This window comes from Artibeus jamaicensis, unplaced genomic scaffold (assembly GCF_021234435.1).
Source record: "Artibeus jamaicensis isolate MK-2021 breed Jamaican fruit bat unplaced genomic scaffold, CSHL_Jam_final contig_700, whole genome shotgun sequence".
Taxonomy (NCBI): domain Eukaryota; kingdom Metazoa; phylum Chordata; class Mammalia; order Chiroptera; family Phyllostomidae; genus Artibeus; species Artibeus jamaicensis.
Window position 1 is genome coordinate 15,984,764 of NW_026521930.1, and position 25,286 is coordinate 16,010,049.

At 45.3% G+C, this 25,286-nt stretch overlaps 2 protein-coding genes across 10 annotated transcripts in view; one reads left to right on the top strand and one right to left on the bottom strand.

Moving 5' to 3' along the window:
* The window catches only part of ABAT (4-aminobutyrate aminotransferase), a 92,326-nt gene extending 74,714 nt beyond the window's left edge, over nucleotides 1-17,612 (top strand). For 2 of the 3 annotated variants that reach the window (XM_053671511.1, XM_053671510.1), the window contains 6 exons: nucleotides 286-434; nucleotides 2,458-2,595; nucleotides 3,412-3,579; nucleotides 4,802-4,948; nucleotides 13,064-13,175; nucleotides 14,433-17,611. In XM_053671511.1, the coding sequence (XP_053527486.1) occupies nucleotides 286-434; nucleotides 2,458-2,595; nucleotides 3,412-3,579; nucleotides 4,802-4,948; nucleotides 13,064-13,175; nucleotides 14,433-14,554 (836 nt within the window). In that variant the 3' untranslated portion in view covers nucleotides 14,555-17,611. Of the gene's footprint in view, nucleotides 1-285; nucleotides 435-2,457; nucleotides 2,596-3,411; nucleotides 3,580-4,801; nucleotides 4,949-13,063; nucleotides 13,176-14,432 lie in introns of all 3 variants that reach the window. The other variant, XM_053671512.1, reaches the window with a different exon arrangement.
* Nucleotides 1-24,747, bottom strand: part of LOC128628334 (transmembrane protein 186-like) — a 28,738-nt gene extending 3,991 nt beyond the window's left edge. Inside the window, exons 1-3 of one of the 7 annotated variants that reach the window (XR_008392704.1) lie at nucleotides 24,693-24,747; nucleotides 4,261-4,327; nucleotides 3,519-3,605 (exon numbers count right to left, since the gene is read on the bottom strand). Coding sequence is in view for 2 of the 7 variants with exons in the window: in XM_053671518.1 (XP_053527493.1) it covers nucleotides 23,041-23,676; nucleotides 24,693-24,695 (639 nt within the window). In the remaining 5 variants the exon portion in view is untranslated. Of the gene's footprint in view, nucleotides 1-3,518; nucleotides 3,606-4,260; nucleotides 4,328-20,577; nucleotides 21,207-22,361; nucleotides 23,677-24,684 lie in introns of those variants that run through there. The other 6 variants (XR_008392706.1, XR_008392703.1, XR_008392705.1 and 3 more) reach the window with 6 other exon arrangements.
* Nucleotides 24,748-25,286: the final 539 nt, after the last annotated feature.

Below are 25,286 nucleotides of genomic sequence, written 5' to 3' on the forward strand. Positions count from 1 at the left end.
AGGCTCAGAAAGAAGAGAAACATTCTGAGGCCACACAGTGGCAGAGCCAGGATAAACTAGTTTCCCTGCCTTTAAAGCCTGTGCTTAATCTGTGATGAATGAGAAAGCTACACAAATGCACGCACACAGAAATGATTCATAGGTTCTTCTTCAGCTTCAGGATGTTATAGGAACTCCCGGGCAATCAAGGTCTTGGCTTGAAATGCCCATCATCTCCTTTTTGAAGACTGTTCATTGTGTTCCTCTAAGCCACCCAACTGCTCTTCTGTTTTGTGGGGAGTCTAGGTTGCCTAGCGACCACACACTCCAAAGCTATTCACAAGATTGACATTCCTTCCTTCGACTGGCCCATTGCACCATTCCCACGGCTGAAATACCCTCTGGAGGAGTTTGTGAAGGAGAACAAACAAGAAGAGGCCCGCTGCCTAGAAGAGGTAACACCCGGACCTTCCAGATCCTTCCCACCTCCCCATCCCCTTATGCTTGCCACCCCAACACTGGAGAAGACAACCCAAGAGTTTATCTTGAGCCTGCACAGCACTCCCTGGGAGGGACATAAGGATAGAGAGGCCTCCCATCCCAACATTCCATACTGGGAAAGATAATGGACAAATTGATTTTGCCACCCAGTGTCCATAACTCCACTTTTGGTACCAATTTCAGTATCATTCAAGTTTCTTTTGAGGCAAGCATCAGTGATTTTAGAATGAGAGAAAGTGAATTTATGTGAAGAATATGAGTTTGCTCATAGAAAAAGTTGCACAAGATCCTCCAGTTCACTGTTTTCCAGCCTTCTCTCAAATCCTGGGGTTGCTTTGGGAGCCTAAAGGTGCAAGGGGCAGGGGAAGGACTGAGTACATTGTAGCCCCTGTTGCCATGTCTCCACTTCAACCAGAAGAGCCCCCACCCCTTTGATCTGTTCCATATATTGGGCTTTCACGTAGGACACTGGAAGGATTCTGTTGCTGGGGAAAATGGCTTTCACTCTTCAGGTTGGGATTTGAGTCTACATCTTAGGCATGTTTCAAACAATAGTTAATACCTACTAAGGTACTAAGTAGGTATTGTGAAGCAAGTGCGAGGTGCTGGACATTTTGTGGTAAATAAAAGATGCAAGATAATGGAGTCTACTACAGCCTGTCCAATAGAAAGATAAAGCAGGCTACAGATGTCATTGTAGCTTTTCTAATAATCACATCTTTTAAAAGTAAAAAGGAGTGAGATTAATTTTAGTAACATTTTATGGAACCAATACATCCAAAACAGTATCATGTCAACATGTAATTAATACTTAAAAATTATTGATAAGATTATTTTATATTTTGTTATTTGTGTTAAATCGTTGAAATCCTGTGTGTGTTTTACACTGAGACACATCTCAGTTTGGACCAGTTACACTGCAAGTACTCAGTAGCCCCATGGGGCTCGTGGCCATCTTATTAGAGAATGCCCAGTAGTAAGAAACACAGCACTGAACAAGTAAGAAAATAAGCACGAAATGACAACTTGCAAACAATTCTCTGAAAGTAAAGAAAAACATCTCAGAGCTCCCATGGAGGGACTGGTGGAGAACGAGGCCTAAATCACATCATCCAAACAGAAGGTTTTTTCCTTAGTTCTCCATAACCGAGAAGGATTGTCCTTTGTTATTCTATCTAAATGTATGGTTTGGGGTATTTAAATTATGTATATTTATTAAATTATTAATAAAGTATCACAGTTACTACTCTTTAATTATGTATAAGATGATGCCCATATTGGAACACGAGTTCAAGAACTATAACTACTTAGGGACAATCAGGTACTTTTCTTACAACCCTGTCACTGTTAACAGATTTTTAAAGTCAATTTCAACTTTATTAACATAACTTACATGCCATAAAATGCAGTCATTTAAATGCCTAGTTCAATAAGTTTTGACAAATAAATATGCTCATGTAACCATCACTCCAACCAAGGGCATCTTATCAGCCTGGAAAATTTCCTTGGATTCATCTGAAGTCAGTCTAGGACCCCTACTGCCACCCCAAGATCTGGGCAACCACTGCTTGGATTTCTATCACTATAGATAAGTTTTGCCTCAGCTTTTTAAACAAATATTCATCCCAGTTCTGCACAGAAAGGACTCTCCTACCAATAATGATAACAATATAACAGTAACAACAGATTCTGTCAGCATGCTCATTGCATAGATCAGGGAAGTAAGGCTCCAGAATGTCATATAATTTGCTCCAAGTTAGCAGTCTGTATCCCCACAGGGGCCAGCACAAATCCTAAGTAGGACACATCCCATCTACACTTGTGGCTTGAAGTGGATATCACAGGGCTCACTGGAAAATGCTCACAAACACATGTGCAACGTAACTTCCAGGTGGTCATGAGACCCCACATACCCATGCATGGGTGCTGCTCAAGAAGCCTCCACAAGCCATTGTCATTTCACACTTCGGGATACAGGTAGAGGATCTGATTGTGAAATATCGGAAAAAGAAGAAAACAGTGGCCGGGATCATCGTGGAGCCCATCCAGTCTGAGGGTGGAGACAACCACGCATCTGATGATTTCTTCCGGAAGCTGAGAGACATCTCCAGGAAGGTCAGTGCACTGGCCAAGGCTGGTCGGGGCCACAGGCCATTTCCAGCTGGTCTCCCAGATCAAAGGGTTAGCTTTGGGATCCTTGCAAACTTCCAGATGTTTAAAGGCTACCTATTGGCCTCACGGGTAGAGAAGTTAGGAGTAGGGGGACAAGACAGAGAATTCTTCCCTGTAATCTTATTGCAAAACCAGCCTCCATCCAGCCATGCCTTCTTAGTCAGAGGCTTTTGCAATCAAGGCATTTCTGGGAAGGCCTCAGACTCTACCCTTTCCGTTTTAGAGTCCCCACCTCACCTTTCAGCCCAGTGTGGCCCACACTCAGCACAAGCAAAATGAACACACTTTATATTAGTATTGTGTTTATTTTAATGTCCTGCACACATGTACAAATGGCACATCCAACCAGCAAGTTCACAGATGAAGTTTATACTACATGACTTGATTTAAACAAAATGTGAAGTAAAGAACAGTTCTGGTGATGAACAGAACTGCCAAACATGACAGCAGATGTTTGAGAGACAGGGCCAGGCCTCACTGCGGAGCCACATTTCCTCCGGAGTAGGTCAGCTTGCTCAGTGAAATGCTGCCAGGCTTTGGATCAGGGCATGTTCAACATTCTGGTTTGGCTCAGGCTCAGCAGCAGGAGGAAGTGTTCAGACACAGCTCTGGTGGGACTGTCTGCTTGAGCATTTGTTTAGTTTTGCCCAGAAACATGCACTTGGCTTGCAATTTAGAAAGCCCTGACTCTGGCTGGATGACTGGGTCAGAGGTTGGTTGATTGTGGTGGATGTGTGTTTCTCCCTCCTCTCTCTCCAGCATGGCTGTGCCTTCTTGGTGGATGAGGTCCAGACAGGAGGGGGCTGCACTGGCAAGTTCTGGGCCCATGAGCACTGGGGCTTGGATGACCCTGCAGATGTGATGACCTTCAGCAAGAAGATGATGACTGGGGGCTTTTTCCACAAGGAGGAGTTCAGGCCAAATGCTGTGAGTGCCTAATCCACCCTTTCCTCCTTTCCAGATGGGGGAGAGAGATGGGTGAAGTATCATTGCTTTCTCAAACCTGGGCCTTTTTCACAAATCAGGAACTGAACGGATGCTTAATGTGTCACAGAAGTTTTATAAGCACGAGTTCTTATTGATTTAATTAACCAGTGATTTCAATTACCTACATTCTCTGCAGGGCTGACTTCGTATATGTCTGTTGTCAGTCTTCTAATTTTTCTGTGTGTTAATAACTGCTGCTGTAAACTGAGAGTTTACTCTGTGCCGTGCCCAGTTCTAAGTACTCTTCATGTACTTTTATCTCTACAACAATCTAACTAAGTAGGTGTTATTTTTATCTCCCATTTTACTAATGAGGAATCAGACACAGACTGGTTAAGTTAAATTGTCCAAGATCACATAGCCCATTAAATGATAAAGCTAGGATTCAAACCCAAAGCCCTGGTCATAGCTACTACACAGTACTACCATGAGTAATGTGGATTCTCATAAACAAACACACATAGTTATCGGGGACTTAGGATCCTTCCTCCCACCATTTCTGCATGTAGTTCTCACCCTCAAGAATGCTTCATGGTCCAAAGTGGCTACTCCAACTATCACATCCCATTCTAGGCAGTAGGATGGAAAAAGGAAGAAAGCACAAAGTGAGCCTCCCCTTACCTTTAGGGGCTTTCCATGAAATCCCACTACTCTTCTAACACTTTCAGATCTGGTCACAAGGCCACTCCTAATTACAAAGGAAGGTGGGAGATATGTTTTAGTTGGCTGCATTGACACCCTGAATAATTTATTGAAAAATAAATTGGGTTGTCTTTGAAGGCCAAACTGCCATCAATCCACTCTGAGTCTACCTGCACTGTGTTTTTTTTCTGGAAAAATCACAACCTCTCAAAACCTCAGCTTTCTCCTCTATAAAATTATGACTACAGTTAAGGGCCAACTATCTTGATTTCCTCAGGACTGAGGAATTTCCCAGCACACGAAGAATTGGCCTCTGTGTGACCAAATATCATACCTCCCACATGGTGGTGGTTATAGAGAGAATTCAATGAAATAATATGTGTAATCCTCCCTGGCCCTCAGTAGATACTCACTGAGTTTGTTTCTCTCTTAAATGGGGGACAGGGTGTTTCTGGAAGGCATGGGCCCCTGAAGGGTGTGCCCATGAGTAAACCTTTCCAACACCCCATGCTTTTTCCAGCCATACCGGATCTTTAACACCTGGCTGGGAGACCCGTCCAAGAACCTGCTGCTGGCCGAGGTCATCAATGTCATCAAGCGGGAGGACCTGCTGAATAACGCAGCCCATGCTGGGAAGGCCCTGCTCACAGGGCTGCTGGACCTCCAGGTACCCACCCAACTCTGCCACACCCCAGCTCTCCTAGGACCCCACCCATAGCTCCCCCAGTCTCCAGGCCAGCATCTGAGCCCTCCAGCATGGCAGCGCACCTGCTCCTTCAGCAGGTGCAGAGGCAGCAGCTCCAAGGACCACCCTTTACCCCTAGGCAGGGGTGCCAGATTTAGCCAATTACAATATAAAACGCCAGCTTAATTCGAAAAACAGCAACTTTTTTTAGCATAAAAGTATACCCCGTGCAACATTTGGGACATACTTATACTAAAAAGTGATGTTATCTGAAATCCAAGTATAACTGGGCACCCTGTATTTTATCTGACCACCCTAACTCAGAACAAGTTAAACTTAGGAAAATATGATTATTCTCATTTTCTACATGAGAAAAGGAGGCCTGGGAAGGTGAAAAGCAGCAAGGGGGCCAGATTTTAAACCCAGATATGCCTGATTGCAAAGACTATGGAGTAGTTAAGTGTGGCTGTTAAGACTACATAGACCCTGTGGGTAAAATTCCTCTTTTTTTAATTACATTTTATTTATTAAGCTACTACAGTTGTCCCAAATTTCCCCCCTTGGCCTCCCTCCACCCAGTACCCCACTCCCTCAGGCAGTCAGGTCACCCATTGTTCATGTTTATGGTTCATGCGTATAAGTTCTTTGGTTACTCCATTTCCTATACTGTACTTGGCGTCCTCATGGCTGTGGCTATCTATTTGTACTTCTTAATCCCCTCACCTTTTCACCCAATTTCCCCATACCTGTCCCTACCTGGCAACCATCAAAATGCTATCCATATCCATTCTGTCTCCATTCTTGTTTGCTGTTTGTTTTTTAGATTCAAGTATTGATAGGTATGTAATTTTTGTCATTTTATTATTCATAGTTTTGATATTTTTTCAAAGATTTTTATTTGCTTATTTATTTTTAGAAAGAGAGGAAGCAGGGGAGAAGAAGAAGGAGAGAAACATCAATGTATAGTTGCCTCTCATGTGTTCCCCAGCTGGAGACCTGGCCTGCAACCCAGGCATGTGCCATGACCAGGAATCAGACCAGGGACCCTTTGGATCCCAGGCCAGCACTCAATTCTCTGAGCCACACCAGCTGGGGTGATTTTTTTTTAATTAAGTCCCTTTAACATTTCATGTAATAATGGTTTGGTGATGACAAACTTTAGTTTTTTTCTTCTCTGGGAAGCTCTTTATCTGCCCTTTGATTCTAGAGGATAGCTTTGCTGGGTAGAGAAATTTTTAGCTGTAGGTTGCTGCTTTTCACAACTTTGAATATTTCTTGCTAGTTTCTTCTAGCCTGCAGAGTTTAAGAAATTAGCTGATAGTCTTATTGGAACTTCCCTGTAGGTAACTACTTTTCTCTTGCTGCTTTTAAGATCCTCTCTTTATCTTTAACCTTTGGGCTTTTAATTATGATGTATCTTGGAGTGGGCCTCTTTGCATACACCTTGCTTGAGACGCTGTGCTTCCTGGACTTGCAAGTCTATTTCCTTCACCATATTAGGGAAGTTTTCTTTTTCTTTTTGATTTTTTAAAAATATATTTTATTGATTATGCCATTACAGTTGTCCCATTTCCCCCCCTTCATTCCTCTTCACCCTGCACACCCACTTCCCCCACTCCCCCCCTTTAGTTCATGTCCATGTATCACAAGTTCTTTAGCTTCTACATTTCCCATACTATTCTTGGCCTCCTCCATCTATTTTCTACCTACCATCTATGCTACTTATTTTCTCTACCTTCTTCCCCCTTCTCCTGCTCCCACTTCCCTGTTTCTAACCCTCCTTGTGATCTCCATTTCTATGGTTCCACTCCTGATCTAGCTGTCTGCTTAATTTGCTTTTTAAGTTAATATCTGTGAATTTGCTGTCCTTCCACTGTTCATATTTTTTATCTTCTTTTCCTTAGGTAAGTCCCTTTAACATTTCATATAAGGGCTTGGTGATGATGAACTACTTGAACTTGACCTTATCTGAGAAGCACTTTATCTGCCCTTCCATTCTAAATGAAAGCTTTGCTGGAAAGAGCAATCTTGGATATAAGTCCTTGCTTTTCATGACTTGGAATACTTCTTTCCAGACCCTTCTTGCCTGTAAGGTCTCTTTTGAGAAATCAGCTGACAGTGATGGGAACTCCTTTGTAGGTGACCGTCCCCTTATCTCTTCCTGCTTCTAGAATTCTCTTCATTTTAATCCTGGCTAATATAATTATGATGTGCTTTGGTGTGTTCCTCCTTGGGTCCAACTTCTTTGGGACTCTTTGAGCTTCCTGGAAGTCTATTTCCTTTGCCAGGTTGGGGAGGTTCTCTTTTATTATTTGTTCCAATAAGTTTTCCACTTGTTGCTCTTCCTCTTCCCCTTCTGGTACCCCTATAATTCAGATGTTGGAACGTTTAAAGATGTCTTGGAGGTTCCTAAGCCTCTCCTTTTTTTTTTTTTTTTTTTGAAGTCTTGTTCCTTCATTCTTTTCTGTTTGGTCATTTCTTCCTTCCTTTAGGTCCACTCCATTGACTTTAGTCCCAGATTTGTTTCCATCACTATTGGTTCCCTGTGCATTTTGCTTCATTTCACTTAGTGTAGCCTTCATTTTTTCATCTAATTTGTGACTAAAATCAACTAGTTCAGTGAGCATCCTGATCACCAGTGTTTTGAACTGTGCATCTGATAGGCTGGCTATCTCTTGGTCACTTAGAAGTATTGGCTCTGAGGCTTCGAGCTGTTCTTCTGCTTGAGCCATAATGTTTTGGTCTGTTCATGCCTGTTACCTATGAGGGGCGTAAACTTAAGTGTTCACCAGAACGGGTCTACCCAGTTGCTGGGTTGTGACTGGGGGCGGGATCAGAGAGGGAGTGATGGTGTTTGTTGGGCTCTCTCTCGCATTTCAGTCCCCTCTGCCACTTCCCACAAGTAAATTGGGCCCTTCTGGTGTTGGTTCCTGTGTGGGTGGGCTTGTGTTCATTCTAGGACCCTGTGGGTCTCCCCAACAAACTCTCCTGTTTCTCCTGTGAGGCTAGGAGCCTCTCTTGGCACCTCAACCCCGGAAAGTTTTTCCAATCAGTGCTTTTAGACTATATTTCCCATTGCTGGGGCTCTGGATTGCGCAGTCTGTCTCACTGTTTTTAAACCTGCCTGGTTTTTCTGCACACCATGTGAGCCTTACTGGGTTTTTATCCCATGCCTGTCCAGGTCGCCAATAACCGCCTCCTCTTGCTGGAACCCCTCTCTGCTGACCGCTGACTCTGCCCCTGTTACCGGTCTGGATAAATGGTTTGTTGTTGTCGGACTTCAGTACAGTTCAATTTTTCTGTCTCTTTGGTTGTTGTGTTTTTGTTTCTAAGTCTTTTGTTATTCTTAAACTTGGTTGTGCGAGAAGGTGCAGTATTTCCACCTACACCTCCATCTAGGCCAGAAGGAAGTCCCGAGGCAGTTTTCTTTCATTATTTTTTCAAGTAGTTTTACAATTCCTTGCTTTTTCTCTTCTTCTGGCACCCCTATGATGAGAATGTTGGACCTCTTGAAGTTGTCCCAGGCCACTTATACTTTTATCATTTTGGGGGATTCTTTTTTCTTCTTCTTGTTCTGATTTGTTGTGTTTTCCTTCTTTATGTCCCATATCATTGATTTGATTCTTGGCTTCATTCATTCTACTGTTGTTTTCCTATAACTTGTTCTTTGTCAATTAGTGAATCCTTCATTTCTGACTGGATTGTTATTCCATTGAGGTCCTCACTATGTTCCTTGAGCATCTTTATAACCAGTGGGGTTTTTTTTGTTGTTTTTTTATTTATTTATCTTTAGAGGGGAAGGGACAGAGAGAGGGAGAGAAACATCAATGTACGGTTGCCTTTCATGCATCCCCTGCTGGGAACTGGCCTGCAGGGAACCAGCTTGCAACCCAGGCATGTGCCCTGACTGGGAATCGAACCACAACTGTCTGGTTCGCAGGCCCGCGCTCAATCCACTGAGCTACACCAGCCAGGGCTATAACCAGTGTTTTGTACTCTGCATCTGACATACTGCTAACTCCATTTCATTTAGCTCTTTTACTGGAGTTTTGATCTGTTCTTTCATTTGGGCCATGTTTATCTCCTCATTTTAGCAGCCTCCTTATGTTTGTTTCTATGTATTTGATAGAGCTGCTTTGACTCTTATGTCTTGGTAGTATGGCCTAAGTAGTAGGTGTCCTGTAGCTTCCAGCTGCACAATCTCCCCTTATCACAAAAGCTCGGTTCTCAAGGTGTGCCTGTTGTGCAACCTGAGTATACCCTCTTGTTGTAGTTGAGTCTTGATTGCTGTTAGCAGGTCAATGGAAAGAATTTACCAAGGCCAGTTACCTGGAAGGATTGGTTGTGACCACTAAGCACCAACCCCAGCCCTCAATGGAGTATCAGCTGTAACAGGACAGTGTGCTGGTACTCTGCTGTGGTCTGTAGCTATCCGCTGGGTGTGCTAGCCCTCAGGTTTCCTGGGTGGTGCAGGCCAAGGTCAGTCCCCACTTATGTTTTGCCAGAGTCACCCTCCTGAGCTATTAAGCAATCTGAGATGGTTGCTACTTGTGCTGGGCTTGGAGATTCCCAGATGCAGCCATGCTGTGAACTAGGCTCACTTCTACTAGTGCTGGGCTTGGGGCTCAGTGAGGCCAGCTATTGCTTATTTGCTATGATTTAGGAAGTTGTAAAGCATGAGCCAAGGACAGCCATTCATATGGAAAAGCAGAATGGTAGGCCATAAGTTGGATGGGGTAGAGTCTCTGGGGATCTGTAAAGTAGTTCAAACAATGGTAGCCAGGTTGATGGAGTCTCAGGTATGGTACCATCCTGCCAGCTCTGTGGGAAGAGTGTTTATAAAAGTGATAGTGGCCTCTGCTCACCTTGATGCCAGGCACTTCAGTTTTTCCCAGTATTCCACTGGTGCCTTTCAAGCTGCTACCCCAGTGCCTAAGCTCAGAGGGAGTGAGTCTGAGAAGGTGAGTCTGTGTGTGGGTAATTTAAGAGAAACTGCTTGAAGGTCCAGCAGTTTCTTCTACCAACTAAATCCCCAGTGGATTTTGTAGCCATAAGTTGTGGGAACTTAATCTTCCTGGAACTAGAATGCTGGGCTGGGGGGCCTGGTATGAGGGTGCGACTCCTCAATCCTGAATTAACCCTTCCAAATATTTATCCACCACACATGGGTGAGAGACCAACCTGTTCTGTATGGGCCCCTCCTACCAGTCCATGTGGGTGTGATTTCTTTAATTCAATAGTTGTCAGACTTCCATTCAACTTGATTTCTGACAGTTCTAAGTGACAGTTGTTCTATATTTTAGTTGCGATTTTGATGTGGTGGTGCAAACAGGTGAACCATGTCTACCTATGCCACCATCTTTACCAGAAATCCTCCTTTTCTTTTCTTGGAGTGGATTTGCATTTGAATTGAGGTTGGGCAGGAGCAGCCACTTGAAAAAACCTCTCCAGTGGGTCAGGCCCTTCCTTCCTGAGAGGGTACTCTTTCACTGTCCTACAGTGGGGCAGGAGAAATGACTGGCGTCCTTTATTTCCCTGGTTGATGTCTGGGCCCTGCTTACATATGTTGATGCAGCCAGGGTCCAGCTTGGTGGGGAGCTGGTTGTTCTGGGCTATCACAAACATGGCTGCTCCCTGTCCAGATCTGAAGACAGTGTTTCCCAAAGAATTTTCCACTGATGGTTCTTGGCACCAATTCGGCTGCCAACAAGAACCCTCATTTTGGAGTGAGCTGAAGAACGAAACTTTAATCAATGCAAAATAGCTCAAGTGTGACACAGTATGGCTGTGAGGCAGCCCAGGGTCCAGGCCCCTCTCCAGGCACACAGCTTTGCTCTGCTTGCTTTGTTCAGCCTAGAATTACAGGTGGAAAGGGAAAGTGCACTCTCACAGCCAGCCAGAGGGAAGCTGGCTTATATAGAAAGAAGTCCCCACCCTGAACTCTGATTGATCTGTACTAATGCAAATGAGGACTCCAAATCATCACAGTTTAAATGGTCTGAAGGCCCTGTCCTGATTTTTCAGAATCGAGCATCTCTGGTTAGTCAAAGATACGCAGCCCTGATTGGATAAGGAAAGCTTCAATCCCAGTGGTTGAAATAGGATTCCGGGAATTTCTTTATAAACGCTGGCTTGGGTGGCACAAACAGTGTGCATGCAGGCAGTCTGGCACACAGGCAGGTAGTTCTGGGCAGCCATTCACATGGAAAAGCAGACTGCTGGGCCCTAAGTTGGATTTTTCCCTGGACAGGCTTTTCCCTGAGGTACAATTTGCATGAGAGGCCCCAGCATAAAATTGGCTGCTAGGTTCTGGGTTTTTTGTTTGTTTATTTGTTTGTTTGTTTTTAATATCAGTGAAGTTAGCCTCCAGAACCCATCTTAGCAAATGTCTTCTTTCTCAGGGTGCACAGTGGGTTCCATATGTAGGACGGTACCACAAAAAAAAAAAAAAAAAAAAAGGATTCCATGGAAACATCCTAGAGCCAAGCCTGACATCTTACTTTTAGGAGCCCTGAACTGGCTCATTTAAGGAATGGGAGCAGTACCCATCCTTATCAGGGCCTTACAAAGCTATAGGCAAAAAGGGGGTAAGATTACAGGAATGCCCTAAAACACTGAAGTATACAAATAGATGAGACAGAAGGATGCTGTATACATAAGGCCTAGAGGCAGTAATTAAAGGCATTCAGGAAGGAGTACATGAAGATTTCTACTCCTCCATTAAATAATCAAAGAGATACTCTGTGTGTGTGTGTGTGTGTGTGTGTGTGTCACAAGGGCCACAAAGGGGTGTCCATATGGATAAGACCTTGTTCCTGGCCTCAACACTGATGGGAGACAGGAATGTGTTCATATCACTGGTTCCCAGCCAAGTAGCAAGTGCAAGGATAAATAGAGTGAGTGCTGGAGTGACTTCTGTACCTCATTTCCTCTACTGTGGAGACCAAAATGGGTCCTTCACTAGTGCTGTGGGGATCAAGAACATGCATATAAGTGCCGAGCAGAGTTCCTAGCACACCCGTGGGGCCTTTATTATCACCCGAATTCCTACCAAGGGGCTGTAACAAAATGACACTTGTCCCCCATCTCTGCCCCCAGTACCTGAAATTATTAGTGCTTGTCCAACCCCAATTTGCTCTCTTTCACATGAATGATGAGAGTGGGGAATAACCAAGATCCTTTACTCTGGGATACTGTATTCACTTCCTGGAGCTGTTGTAACAAACTACTACAAACCAGGTGGCTTAAAATAAGAATTTGTTGTCATCATTCTGGAAGCCAGAAGTCTGAAATCAAGATATCAACAGCATTGATTCTTTCTGAGGCTCTGAGAGAACATCCATCCCAGGCCAGTCTGCTAGATTCTCATGGTTGCTGGTGGTCCCTGGTATTCCTTGGCTCATAGCTGCTTCCCTGTCATCTCTGCTTCTGTTCTCACATGGCGTTCTCCCCTCTCTGTACATGTCTATGACCAAATTTCTCTTTTCTTATAAGAATGCCATGATGGATTCAGGGCCCGCCCTAATCCAGTATAACCTCATCTTAACCTAAATACATCAGCAAAGACCTTATTTGCAAACAAGGTCACACTCACAAGTTATAAGTCAACATACATTTGGGGAGGGGCCACTATTCATCCCATTATAACTCCCAACCTCAAAGCCTTGAATATGAGCTTTTTTTCCTAGAAGAATCAATCACCACTTTTCTACAAGAAGTGCTAATAAATAAAGATGGCTGACATCTGTTGAGTGCCTACCAAGTGCCAGGCCCTGGGCTTAGGACCTGGTCTCACTAAATTCTTACCACAGCACATTGGGATCAATAGCATTTTTATCCTTCAGTTTACAGAAGAAGAAACTGAAACACAGGCCGCTTAAATGACTTGCCCAAGGTTCCATGGTAAGAATGGGGCCAAGGTTTTCAACCCAGAGCTAAATGTCTCTAGAGCCAGAGCTCTGAACCTCACAGTGGTCCTGCCAGTCCATGAAGAGATCCAACGGCCAGACCCTGGGGTTCGTTTGAGGAACCACAACCACTGAACTGGCTGCTACAAGGTAACAGACTTTGGTGCCAGCCTTGTTTTCCCCACTGCAGACCCGGTACCCCCAGTTCATCAGCAGAGTAAGAGGACGAGGCACCTTCTGCTCTTTCGACACTCCAGATGAATCCATACGGAATAAACTCATTTTAATAGCCAGAAACAAAGGTAAGATGATCAAAAGTGGAAGCTGGGCTTAATTGGTACCCCACGATACCCTGGCAGGGGAGGGCAAATGGTACACAGGACTAAAGACACTCTAAATGTTCTTTCTCAAAAGAAGAGAAGGTTACTATGGGGATTTTCCTATGCATTATTTCATTCACCAAATAATCACCAAGATGACTAGCACCAACACTGGAGACATAATGATGAACAAGACCACAAGGGTCCCTTCCTTCAAGTTCCTTACACTCTAGTAGGAAGTAGGGACATTAAAGAGAATATTTCATGAACAACCAGCTGCATTTATAAATCCTAGGAAACAGGAAAAAGGCCTGGGGGAGTGAATAGCTGGTGTAAAAGTCCAGGAAATCAGGGAAGGCTTCCTTGAGGAAGTGGCATTTTACCTTATGCCTTGATGGATGGACAGGGTTTGGCTCAGTGAAGGTCAGGAAGAGCATTCTGAGTGAAGGAGGGACACATACAATTACCTGAACCAGGATAGAGCTGGAGAAACTAAAAGAATGGGGACCAATGGGCTACGGAATAAAGTTGGGGAGGGGCTATCAGGCCCACATTGTATCTGCCTGTGGATCAGATTAAAGATTCTGGACTTTTTCCTAAGAGCTACGAGAGGCCATGGGAGAATTTTAAGTGGGGGAATGTAGTGGTGAGATAAAAGCACCTACATTGTGTTGAGAGAGGTCTTTCACTAGTACCATTTTATGGAACCCATATACTAGCCCCGAAGGGCAGGGATGATTTGCGTCCTCTGTAAAAGAGAAAAGTTTCAGAGATGCTGAGCAACCAAGACAAGGACACCCAGCAAGTCAATGGTAAAGTTACCCTTTAAAATAAGGGGATCTGTCCCTCTTGAGTGACAGCTGTGCCCCATATGCATGCTTCTGACCTGCCTTACCTTTTCTAATTTACTTGTTTGCTCATTTTCTTTCTCCCCACACCATGAGTTTCTGGAAGGCAAGGACTTTGTCTCAGGATTTCTCTACCACCAAACCGAGTTAAGGGGCAGCATAGCAGGTATTCAAAATTGGAAAAAAGAGGAAGGGAAAGGAATGCTGGATGAGATGGATGAAGGAAGAGAGGTAATGCAGATGGCTAGATGGATGGAAGGACAGCCAGAAACCTGGATTGAAAAAATGACATGAATGGGTGGGGGTAGCCCAGTGCATAACTATCCTGCTGGCCCTTACAGGCCTGAAACTCTGAGCCCAAGCTGCTAACACCTCCTGCCATTTCTTTCAGGTGTGGTGTTGGGGGGCTGTGGTGACAAATCCATTCGTTTCCGTCCCACTCTGGTCTTCAGGGATCACCATGCACACCTGTTCCTCAATATTTTCAGTGACATCTTAGCTGACTTCAAGTAAAGAAGCCATTTCCACTACACTCTGGAAAGCCCTGATCTCAACAGTTGTCAAATTGATTAGTTTGCCTAATTTGTGTTTTCACTTAAAGTATCAGAAGTGAATGTAAAAACTGGAGGGTGGCTTGTGGGGAAGGGAGAGGATGGAGGGTCTGGTTTTGGTTTTCCTCTGTGCAGAGCCAATAGTGACCAGTGGTCTATGCTCAGCTTGTACTTGAGCTCCAGTCTTAGGATGGGCCATGAGCACCCCAGCCATTTATGTGCCCACTCTGAACAGCTACAATTTCCTTGGAATCCAGCCACAGGAATGACACCTGCTACTGGGAAGGGTAGCTGAAACTCCTGGGTTCCAGTCCCTCTCAAGTGCCATATTCTATCATCAAGGATGTTGGCTCACTTGCCCTATGCAAACATATTCACCCCTCACCCAACCCCTGGAACTCCGAGCATGTCCCAAGCACAATCCAGTGAAGGACAGGACAGATCATATGAAGGCAGGATTGTAGGAATGTTAGAATTGAGCTAGGGGTGTGGAAAGGGGGTCTTCTCAAGACTTCGACCACTTATCCAAGTGCATGTGGGGATTGCTCTAAACTGTGACTTCTGTCCTGGATGGGGCTTTGGAGACTGCCCAGATGGCATCATGGATGCTTCTTACTTGACATCCACCATCCCCCCAAGCTCTTTCCCCCTGTTAAACGTCAACTGAGGCCTCTGGAAACAAAACTGCAGCTTGAGAAGGGGGCACACAGGGGCACACGTGAGCTGAAGGATCAGAAGCACAAGAAGCTCATGCTCCCTGGAACATGAGCCCAGGGCCTGGGACAGGTGACTTCTTCCTGTCTCTGAGTCAACTGGGGTCTGCTTTTTGGACTCCTCACCCAGGAGGCTCTTTCTCTAGGTTTTGTTTACCCTTTTCTTTGCTCCACTTCTGAGCAACCATAGGAATAGCTTTGCTACTCTATCAAAGGCAGTCAGTTGCTAAACGAGATTCTTCTTGAGGGAAGCATGATGAATTAAAGGCACCAGAGGTCCATGAAGGAAAAAAATCAGGCTGTTGGTTCAAGGTGGTTTCCTTGTCTTTGCCACTCCAGTCAGAGGTTTTTCTAACGGGAACAAGTGTGGAGATTACCAGGCACGTGGTACTTGAAGGCTTAAATGCACCTTGGCTGAAGCTAAAGGAACGCTCCTGAAATACAGACTTTCTTGGAACTGATTTAAGTTCCTACCATCAGGCTCCTAAAAGGAGCAGCTGGTAGTCCCACAGCACTGAGGACTGTTTGGCAGGGAGATGAAGAAAGTCTGGCTTTTTATGTTCTCTCTCCAAAAGATAGCCACTTCATCTCCCAATGCTTTGCTTGCCCATTTGAAAAGATGGACATATCAAGGTTCTCCATTCAGCACTTTGCTCTTTTAATAATCATCCAAAGATCTCAAAGCGGTTTCTTTCAGCTTGTACTCTTTAACGGACTTGGTCTTCCACCTGATTTTATTGAGAAGGAAAGGCACTAACATGCCTAACAGGCACAGACAGATCTTTGAGTTCCCGTTCACTTTGCATTCTTGCAGTCAGTGCTGTCACTGCTTTAAAGGAGTTCTGCTGTGTTTAAGGCCATTGACCCTGATGACTAAGTGGAGATCTATGCTTTCCCCTTTCGGTGAGGTTTCACTTTTTTGTATATTTATTAAGTCATTCATTCATGAAACTAGTACTGAACACCTGCTCTGTCCCAGGCCTAGTGCTAAGCACTAGGATTACAAATGTGAAATAAAACGTGGTCCCTGCTCTCAAGGGATTCACATCTCATTGTGGACAACACACTCTTAAACCCATAATTAAAGCTGAGTGGCAAGTTCTGTGACAAAGGTATGTACAGGAGCATCAGGAAATCAGAGGGAGTGCCCCAATCCACCTAAGGATCAGAGGAGGTTTCAAGAAGAAAGTCACATTTGAATAGGATATTGCAGAATGAGCAAGAGTTCACCAAACAGACAAGGCAAGGAAAAGTGCTGCAGAAAGGGAATACCATGTGCAAAGGCCTACCAGTTCATGGTCTCATACCTTTCACTAGGGATCCAGATTTCACAGGCAACAGTCCAGAATTCAAGGCCTTGTTCAACAAACAAACAAAATGGAACCCAAACCATAATTCTTATATTGGCATAAGTATGGTATCTTCTGAGGACTTTAGCACTGGATGCAAACATATAAGGGTTTTGAAATCCAGAAGGTTTTTAAACTAAGGCACAACCAGAAAGTTGGCAATTTGGTGGAGAGTGGCTCCAATGTTTTGTTCTCTCCCCAGAGGGCACTGACAGAAAATGAAACCACTTTATCTAGAAAATCATGTCCAGACTTATGCGCTCCTTACCAAAGGAAGTTATTCTTGTAAAACTTTTTAAGCTGTTTACCAAGTTCTTACTGGCTTGGAGCATAAAGAGTTCCTGAGACATCTGCTTTTGGGAGGGTCTGGATGGGAAAATGTCAAGGAAAAGAATTCCCAGCACAGCTAAAGATCGTAGGAACTTGGAAGAGGCTGCGGAAAACTCAGGGTGGCTGGGCGCAGTGGACAGGGTACCTTGTAAGGCAGAGCCCAGGGAGAAGTGCTTCTGTGGTGAGGGACTGGAAATGGATCCATCACACATTAGTGCCATAGAGTTTAGTAAACGTCTCTAGCAAATCTCGTCTCTTTTACAGAAAATAAGGTCCAGTAATAGTGCGTCTTATCATATCCTCCCTTTTATTATAAATGGATTTTTTTATAATTTTTACTGACAGTAACCATGCAAAACTGTGCACATTAATATAGCTATACTTATCTATATAGTGTGTGTATATATATATATATATATATATATATATATATATATATATATATTAGCTCATGGTAGAAAAACCACAGCTAGGGAGCATCGCCAACTTACGCATACAAAGTGATCTTGTTTACAGTATTCTGTTGACAGTGCCAATAAATGATAAAGAAATTAACGTCACAATGTAACTGATGACCATCTGCACAATTCCATGAATACTTCCTGTGTTAATCAGTATTGTTAAATTTAAAAAAAAAATATATTTATAATGGAAACATCAGAGTGAATGTGGCCTTCTTGACTGGAAATTTTTTTTTAATATTTTATTTATTTATTTTTCGAGAGAGGGGAAGGGAAGGAGAAAGAGTGGGAGAGAAACATTAATGTGTGGTTGCCTCTCGTGAGTCCCCTGCTGGGAACTGGCCTAGCAACCCAGGCATGTGCCCTGACTGGGAACTGAACCTCGATACTCTAGTTCGCAGGCCCACGCTCAATCCACTGAGCTACGCCAGCCAGGGCTGGAAATGGTTTTAATTATTTGGCAAGTACTTATTAAACACCTATTATATACACCTCTTAGGGATGTCTTCAGGGAACATTCTACCTGCATTGGGTGTGAGCCATTAATTTCTCCAGAGCTCACAAGGTGATACCATGTGATAGGGATGGACAAGGTATGGTCCTTACTCTCAGTTCACCTTCCAGTGGAGCAAAGGTCTTATCAACTTAGCGTAAGGACAAGGATATAGGAGGACCCTGGATGCCATATATGCACAAAGGATTGGTCCTAAGTTGGGGTGGAATTTGGGCCCCTGAGTTTCCTCCTCAAGGTTGAGCAGGAACTGCTTCAGGGACTCAGAGGGGGGAGGGAAAGCATCCAGTTCAAGAGAATAGCTAACTGAAGGGACAAAGATGGGGGGAGGCAGAAGGCATTTCTACATTGTTCAGCATGACTAGATCACAATGGGAGAGATTCCAGCAACCCCTGGAGACGAGGCCAAAGAAATGGGCAGGGCTCCAATCCAGAGGACCTTCTGTGCTGTGCTGAGGGCGTGGGCCTTCCACACAGTGATGCAGCCACTAAAGGTTTGCAGCAGGGGGATATTGCAACTTGCATTTCAGAGATTGTCCTGCATGTTCTCCGTAACAAACAGGGAGGTGCAGAGATGGGTCGGGCCACTGCCACCATCAAGATGACTTGGGAGTCTAACTAGGACAATAATGGGATGAATGGAAAGGGAAAGAAAAGCACAGAATTCAAAACATACAGGACACTGACTTTTAACACTGGATGCACTTGAGAGTCACCCTAAAGAGCTTTTTAAACAATCCTAATGCTAGGGCCCTACCCCAAACCAATTAAGTCAGATTCTCTCTATGGCCAACAAAGTTGATAAGCTGATGACTGACTAGAATCAACAGGGAGGCTCAGAAGGGATGCTCAGCAGACACCTGCACAAGTGACTTGAACCTTCATCCTCCTGCTGTCCTGACCTGGAAGCAGGGGTGGTGGGCTTTCTCACTTCTGCTCCCAGCTGTCTCAGTGGCCTTCCATTACCCCTATATTTTTCACCAGTAAAATCTACGGCTTGAACCACATGGTTTCCAAGGTATCTCCCAGCTCTGAAATCTGACATGTCTACGAAACAATTGACTTGAAAGGTAGTATCTACCATTAAATGTATTTTTAAATCATTCATAATAATTACTGTTTCCTGAGCATCCACGATGTGCAACCACATTCTACCTCTGCTTTATAATTTTCACAAGAAACCTATGAGCTATGTACTTGTATGCCTGTTTTCAATATGAGGAAGCTGAAGCTCAAAATCAGAATTTGGAAGCCAGGATACACATGGATATATGAAAGATGGCACATGTGTAATCACTGTATATGCCAGCATGTGCACGCACACAGTCAGCATGGGATTGGTTAAGGATAGAGACCACCAATGACCTTTTTCACAGTGGCCTGGCCACTGGCCTTGGTATGTGGACTTGAACTGGTCAGTTTTCAGTATGAGATCCTACACATACAGGCCTAAGGTAGGTGTGTGGAAGGTGCCAGAACCTCAAGAATGAATACTACTTTTAAAAACAACCATTGTTTTCTATTTTCTGTACTTCCCCTCTTGGGGAAGCAGGACAAGGCAGAAGAGTGACCCAACTCAACTTGCTGCCTGGATGACCTTGAGCAAGTCACTTTACCGCTTGTGGCTTCATGTGCAAAATGAGGTTGATAACAGTAATGCTCACTAACATGTATGGAGTGCTCCCTTGGATCAGGAACTATTTTAAGTGTTTTTCATGTAGTAAGCCAGTCCCCTCAACCACCCTAAGTGGGTGCTTTTATTATCATTGCTTGACAGGTGAAGAAACCAAGACACAAACAGACACTGTATAACTGGCCCCAGGTCACAGCCAGGGCTGGGATTCAAGCAGACAGGAAGTCTTGCTTCAAAGCCACATGCTTCCCCCCTACATACAACTGCCTCTCTCTGGCTCGCTAACTTGGGAACAGTTGCTGGGAGGTTTACATGTGATAATTGCTTGGCATACAGTAGGTGCTAAATGGAAGATACTTCCTTTGCCACTTCATCTGTGAATAGTGTTGCACATATGGGTCTAAACAACATATTTCTGTCAGAGTTAAGTTCCCACTTGTAGATATTAAATCTAATTCCCAACAAAGGTAAACTCAACTGGACATCCTGGAATATATTTCAACTGCTAATAAGGAAAACGGATGTTTTGTCACCACCTGATACAAGCATGGCCAGATGGTATCGGCCCTGCTTGACTAATTCTAATCAGCCAAGGTTTTATAGTTGAATGATGCAGAGTCAAAAAAAGCCATAAAAGTTGAACTATGCCTGTGAATCAAAGGGGACTTTGCTTTCCATCTGGGGACTCACAAGCCCTGAAACCATAAAGCAGCAAAAGGAAAGCTCCAACCCTGGCTATTCAGGCAACTCACCCCAGCCTAGCCCTGCAAGCAGCTAAGTTCACCAGATCCAGGTAGTGCATTAAATATGGTCATTTAATGATGGGCTGCAGTGGGATTTCTGGCCCCATGACAAGGTCTAATTTTTGGTAACCAGTGTAGGAAGAACCACAGCTCTCAGCTGTGCCCAGTATGAACATCCCCAGCAAAAGCTGACCTAAACTTGGAGGCCCCCATCTTAGTCAGCTCCGGCTACTATAACAGAATACCTGAGACTGGACAGCCTAAACAGCAAACAATTAACTGCTCACGGTTCTGGAGAATGGAAGTCCATAAGGTTCTTGTTGAGTGTCTCTCCCTGTTTATGTGCTCACATGGCCGTCCTTGTTATACTCAGTCTTGTCTCCTTCCTACAAGGACATCAATCCTGTCATGAGGGCCCCATCGCCAAGACCTCCTCTAACCCTAATCAACTCCCAAGGCCCCACCTCCAAACACCATCACTTTAGGGGTTATGATTTCAACATATGATTTTAGGGAGGACCATTCAGTCCATGGCAACCATTCAGCATAGCATATGAGAATCGACATGCTACAGACCGTTACCATTCCCTGCATCTAAATGATATATAGCCCACGGGCAGCATGGAGGGGCACAAAACCCACACTGTTCTCAGCAGACAGGAAGGAAAGTCAGTCTACAAGGGGACACAGTTACGTCCCACTGACACTCTCAGTGACTAAATGTTTCCTGTCAACTCAGTTTCCCAGTCCACAGTGGAAATACATAGTTGAGAAACTACCTAGAAAGCTGACGTGAGGAAGAAAGGATGGAAGAAGACACTGTATACTTATCACAACATTTTCTTCATGTTAAGACACATGTCAAACTCATTATAAAAATTTTAAATACTGGGTTACAAAGTTGAACCAGGAGCGTTCCCTTCATCTCATCCACTGCCTTCAACCCCGAAAATGCTCCCCAGAGGTAATTACTGTTCACAATTTGGAATGTATGCATTTTTTAAAAATTAAGAACAAAAGACTATATTGTTCTGTAACTAGTTTGTCCCACATAACATTACCCCATGGTTACTTTTCCACATCAGCAGATTATATCAGTCTAACTCTGATTAAGCACCATGTATGTCCCATAATATGGATCTACCAACATTTTATTTTTCAATTAAACACTGCCAACATTTATTTAACTGTGTTAACTACTAGCAGAGACTTAGCTTATTTCTAGTTTCGTTGGTGCTATTGTTTTGTTTGTTTTGCTGTTAAAAACATTCAGTGAATATTCTCATATGGATGCTTGGGTATCGCTATTACATGACTATGCTGGAATTGTTAAAGAGGCTAATCACCAATGTAACCTCTTTGCTAATGAGGCTACATTTTGTCAAAGCGGCTAATTCCAACACCTGAATCCAAAGGCCACTTCCATTTTCTGAGGAGCTACTGCTTGGTTTTGGGGAAGGATAAACCCCACAAAATGATTTTCAAAACTTGGGCTGCCTTAGAATTAGCACAAAAACACACATGCCCAGTTTCTACAGGAACCTGTGGGGGTTCAACACAGGGTAGTCTTGTTGATTTGGGATTTTTTTGCACGGCTCCTAGGTGCTGCCCTATGCATGTGGTAAAAGCCCTAATCTGATTCCCATTCTCACATAGAGACGTATGATTTTAGCTCAGGAATAAAGGAATGGATAATGCATTTGCTCTGTGTGCCCTCTGCTGGTACTACACAGCAGACTGTGCATAGGAACAAAAGCTCTTTTCATGTAAAAGAGGGTGAGAATCCTGGCTCTCACCTCCCAGTACGGTGAGACTTCCACCCATTGACTGTCAACCCAGACTACACATGAGAACCACCTGGGGGGCATGGTCACAGGCCTGGGTAACAACACTTTTAAAAAGCTCTCCAGGTGATTCCGCATATGGAGCCAGGGATTGAGAATCTATTCTTTAGGCAAAAAAATTGGCCCAGGCACACACAGTCCAGAGACATCTGATGTGAGAGCCCCAAGCCCTCTGGGTACTAAACACTGTCTTGCAGGAGTGCCATATTTGCTTGGATGACTCTCATGCCCCTCATGTAGTTACCATCTGGCAGGACCAAATGACCCACTTCCAGGTTTCATCCCAATCCAGTCTGCTGCTGGGTCTACCACTCCATCACCTCTAAACAAACACTTCATGTTTGCTCTTGCATCCTGAGTTTGCAAAGCACTCAACATTTATTATTTATTCTCACACACATCCCATGAGACAGGCAGGATTTCCACTTTACAAATGAAAAACCAAGGTTCAGAGAGACTCAGCTACCTGGCCCACGACAAGTTAAAGATAAACAAAATCCAAGTCTTCCAACTCCAAATCCTATGTTCCGCCTGCCCCACCCTTCTTCCCATTTCACAGCACTTTCTGTTTGCATGAATGGGGCATAGCTTCTTCCAACAGTTGGCTCCCAAGAGAACCTGCTGGCCATTACCTACATGAATGTCATATACAAGTGCGTAAAAATTTGCACTAAGGCCTCTTTCCTAAACTAGCTTACTAGCATCAGCCTCATGAACTTACTCATTCCAAAAGGCAAGTTTCCCAGGAATCCTGGCAAAGTCTCCAGCTCACAGGTCCCCTTTCTTTAACCTTGCCCACACCTTCAGCCTTCTGTCAGAGATCCAGGTGGCCCAAGGTTACCCAGAAGCCCAGTGTCCAGTTGTTCACTTAAGCGTGTCCAGAACCCCAAACACCTGTGTGAAACGCTCTCTGTCCACAATGCGTCCATAGCGCAGGGTGAGGTAGAAGGTCTGCTTCCCACTGTACTGCTGGATCCGTACAAAAAGTTCCTGAGGCCAGTCCTGGGTTTCCGTCATAGGGATCACGTCGGCCACTGGGCAGTATGTGTCCTGCCGCCAGCCCCAGAAGGTCAGGTGGGCCACCCGCAGCATGGTGCCTGACTCATTCACATATAGGATACCCACTAGCCTCCGGAAGAAATAGCTCATCCAGCACAGCATAGCCAGGGCAAACCCAGCTATCCCACCCACGAGGCACAAGGAGTTGAAAGCCATAAGGCCCTGGGAGTACCAGTAAAAGCCAGGAGGCAGGGCCACCACCGTCAGGGCTGTTTGTACCACCTTCAGCCGAGACAAGTACCTAAAGATTCTGATGGCATCAAACCGGTAGATCATCTGGAATTTCTCTGTCTCTGTGCCTGGTGGTTTCCCTTTCAATGTGGGTGACCTACTCCCCACCCACTTCCTAAAATCCTGCCCACTGCAGCACTGCAGCCTGTAGAGAGGCCTTCCCCACACAGCTGGCACTGGCAACCGCATCACAACTCGGAGGACAGCAGCCTGGAAGGGAGACAAGAGACCATTTCTCTCGAAGAACTCGACCATGCTCATCACACAATGAACACCTGCAAAACATCTTGTGAGGCTCCTGTCCATCTTGTGAGGTCACCATCAGGACAAAGATGGAGGGAAAGGGAAACCCAGGTGCTTTACCTCATGTGACCTTCACAAAAGCTGTGTGAAATAGTAAAAATCTAAGGCCAGAAAAGGTAAGAAATTTACCCAGGAACACACAGCCAGAGAGTGGGACAGGGTCTGACTCTCCAACCGGCCCACCTTCCTGCAGGCACTTCAAGTAGGCACAGGAAGGAGGCACAGCCCTCTGCGTTCATTTAAACAAAAATACGTAGGCAGGTGCCCAGCCCCGGATCCATCAGGCCGGGTGAATATTTCCCCAAACAGTATATGTCCCAGTGGGGTACAAATCCGTTAGTTATGTAGCACAGTAACTTTCGTAATCTCTGCTTGCTTAGAGCGTCATCTGGGTGCTGAAGGGAAATGGTGATTTCTTACCCCTGTTAGGGGGAGCGGGAAGACTGGAGGGGGAGAGGGGGGTGAAGGAGCCAAACGGAAGCACAAGGATTTTAGTGGAAGCACAGTCCCACACCTTGACTACTGCAGTGAACAGGTCTGGATTCCAATCCCGACTCCTAGTCACTAGCTCTGGATCCGTGGGCAACTTACCCCCCCCCCACTTTAGCCCACGGTTTCTTCATCTTTCAAACGGGGATTCAGAATATACTGAAAGAGATGACGGTTTTAAAGCCCTCAAGAGCACTTGACGGACCTGAAATGAATGCTCTGTGAACTTTAGTATCGCTGTTGATCGCGCACGTGGCCTGCGCGCACCGGAAGCCCGGGAATAACAAATCATAACCCACTCCGGAGGTAGCTCCCGCGCGTTCCCCGAGTCACCATGTCAGGCTTCGGCCTGCCGGCCCCAGGCCTGACCCAAATCCCAACCCCGACCCGAAAAGCGCGTCACCTCCTTCAGTCTCCACCACCCACCTGCTTACCATGGCCCCGCACTGTCTACCGAATCCTGTCAGCGAGCGGAAGATCCACCACCGCTTGCTCCGCCTTACGGAACTGCGTGGGGCACGTTGCATTCTGGGATTTGTGGTCCACAGAGAGTTGCTGACGCATTGGACCCTGTGGGAGTGGATTCTTCTCCTCCTCACGACGCGCCCGCCAGAACGCTGGCTGAACCCGGAAGTTCCGAACCTAGTTCCGGGTGCCGGCCATCACCTCAGGTGTGGCGTGGTATTTGGTGACTTGGCTCCCTCCCCCCCAGCGCTGTCTCTTCCACGTGGACCGGACCCTGACGGTCCCGCGGCAGGTAGGCGGCGCCCCGCAGGCTGGAGGCAGCGGGTGCAGAATCTCTTGCTGCCCCCAGACCAGGATGACGACCCCTCAGGGTGGGCACTGAGGGGCGGCTAAGGACCGCCTTCCGCCTCCTGACAGGGCTGAACTCAGTTCTGCGTGCCCTAGAGCGTGAGCCCGAACACCTCAGGGTGCTTGAGAGATGCGAGGGGGCGAAAACTTTTGAAAGGTAGAAACTTGCCTTGGGTTGGGAATTGCAGTTCTGAACACTCACCGCAAGCCCCGGG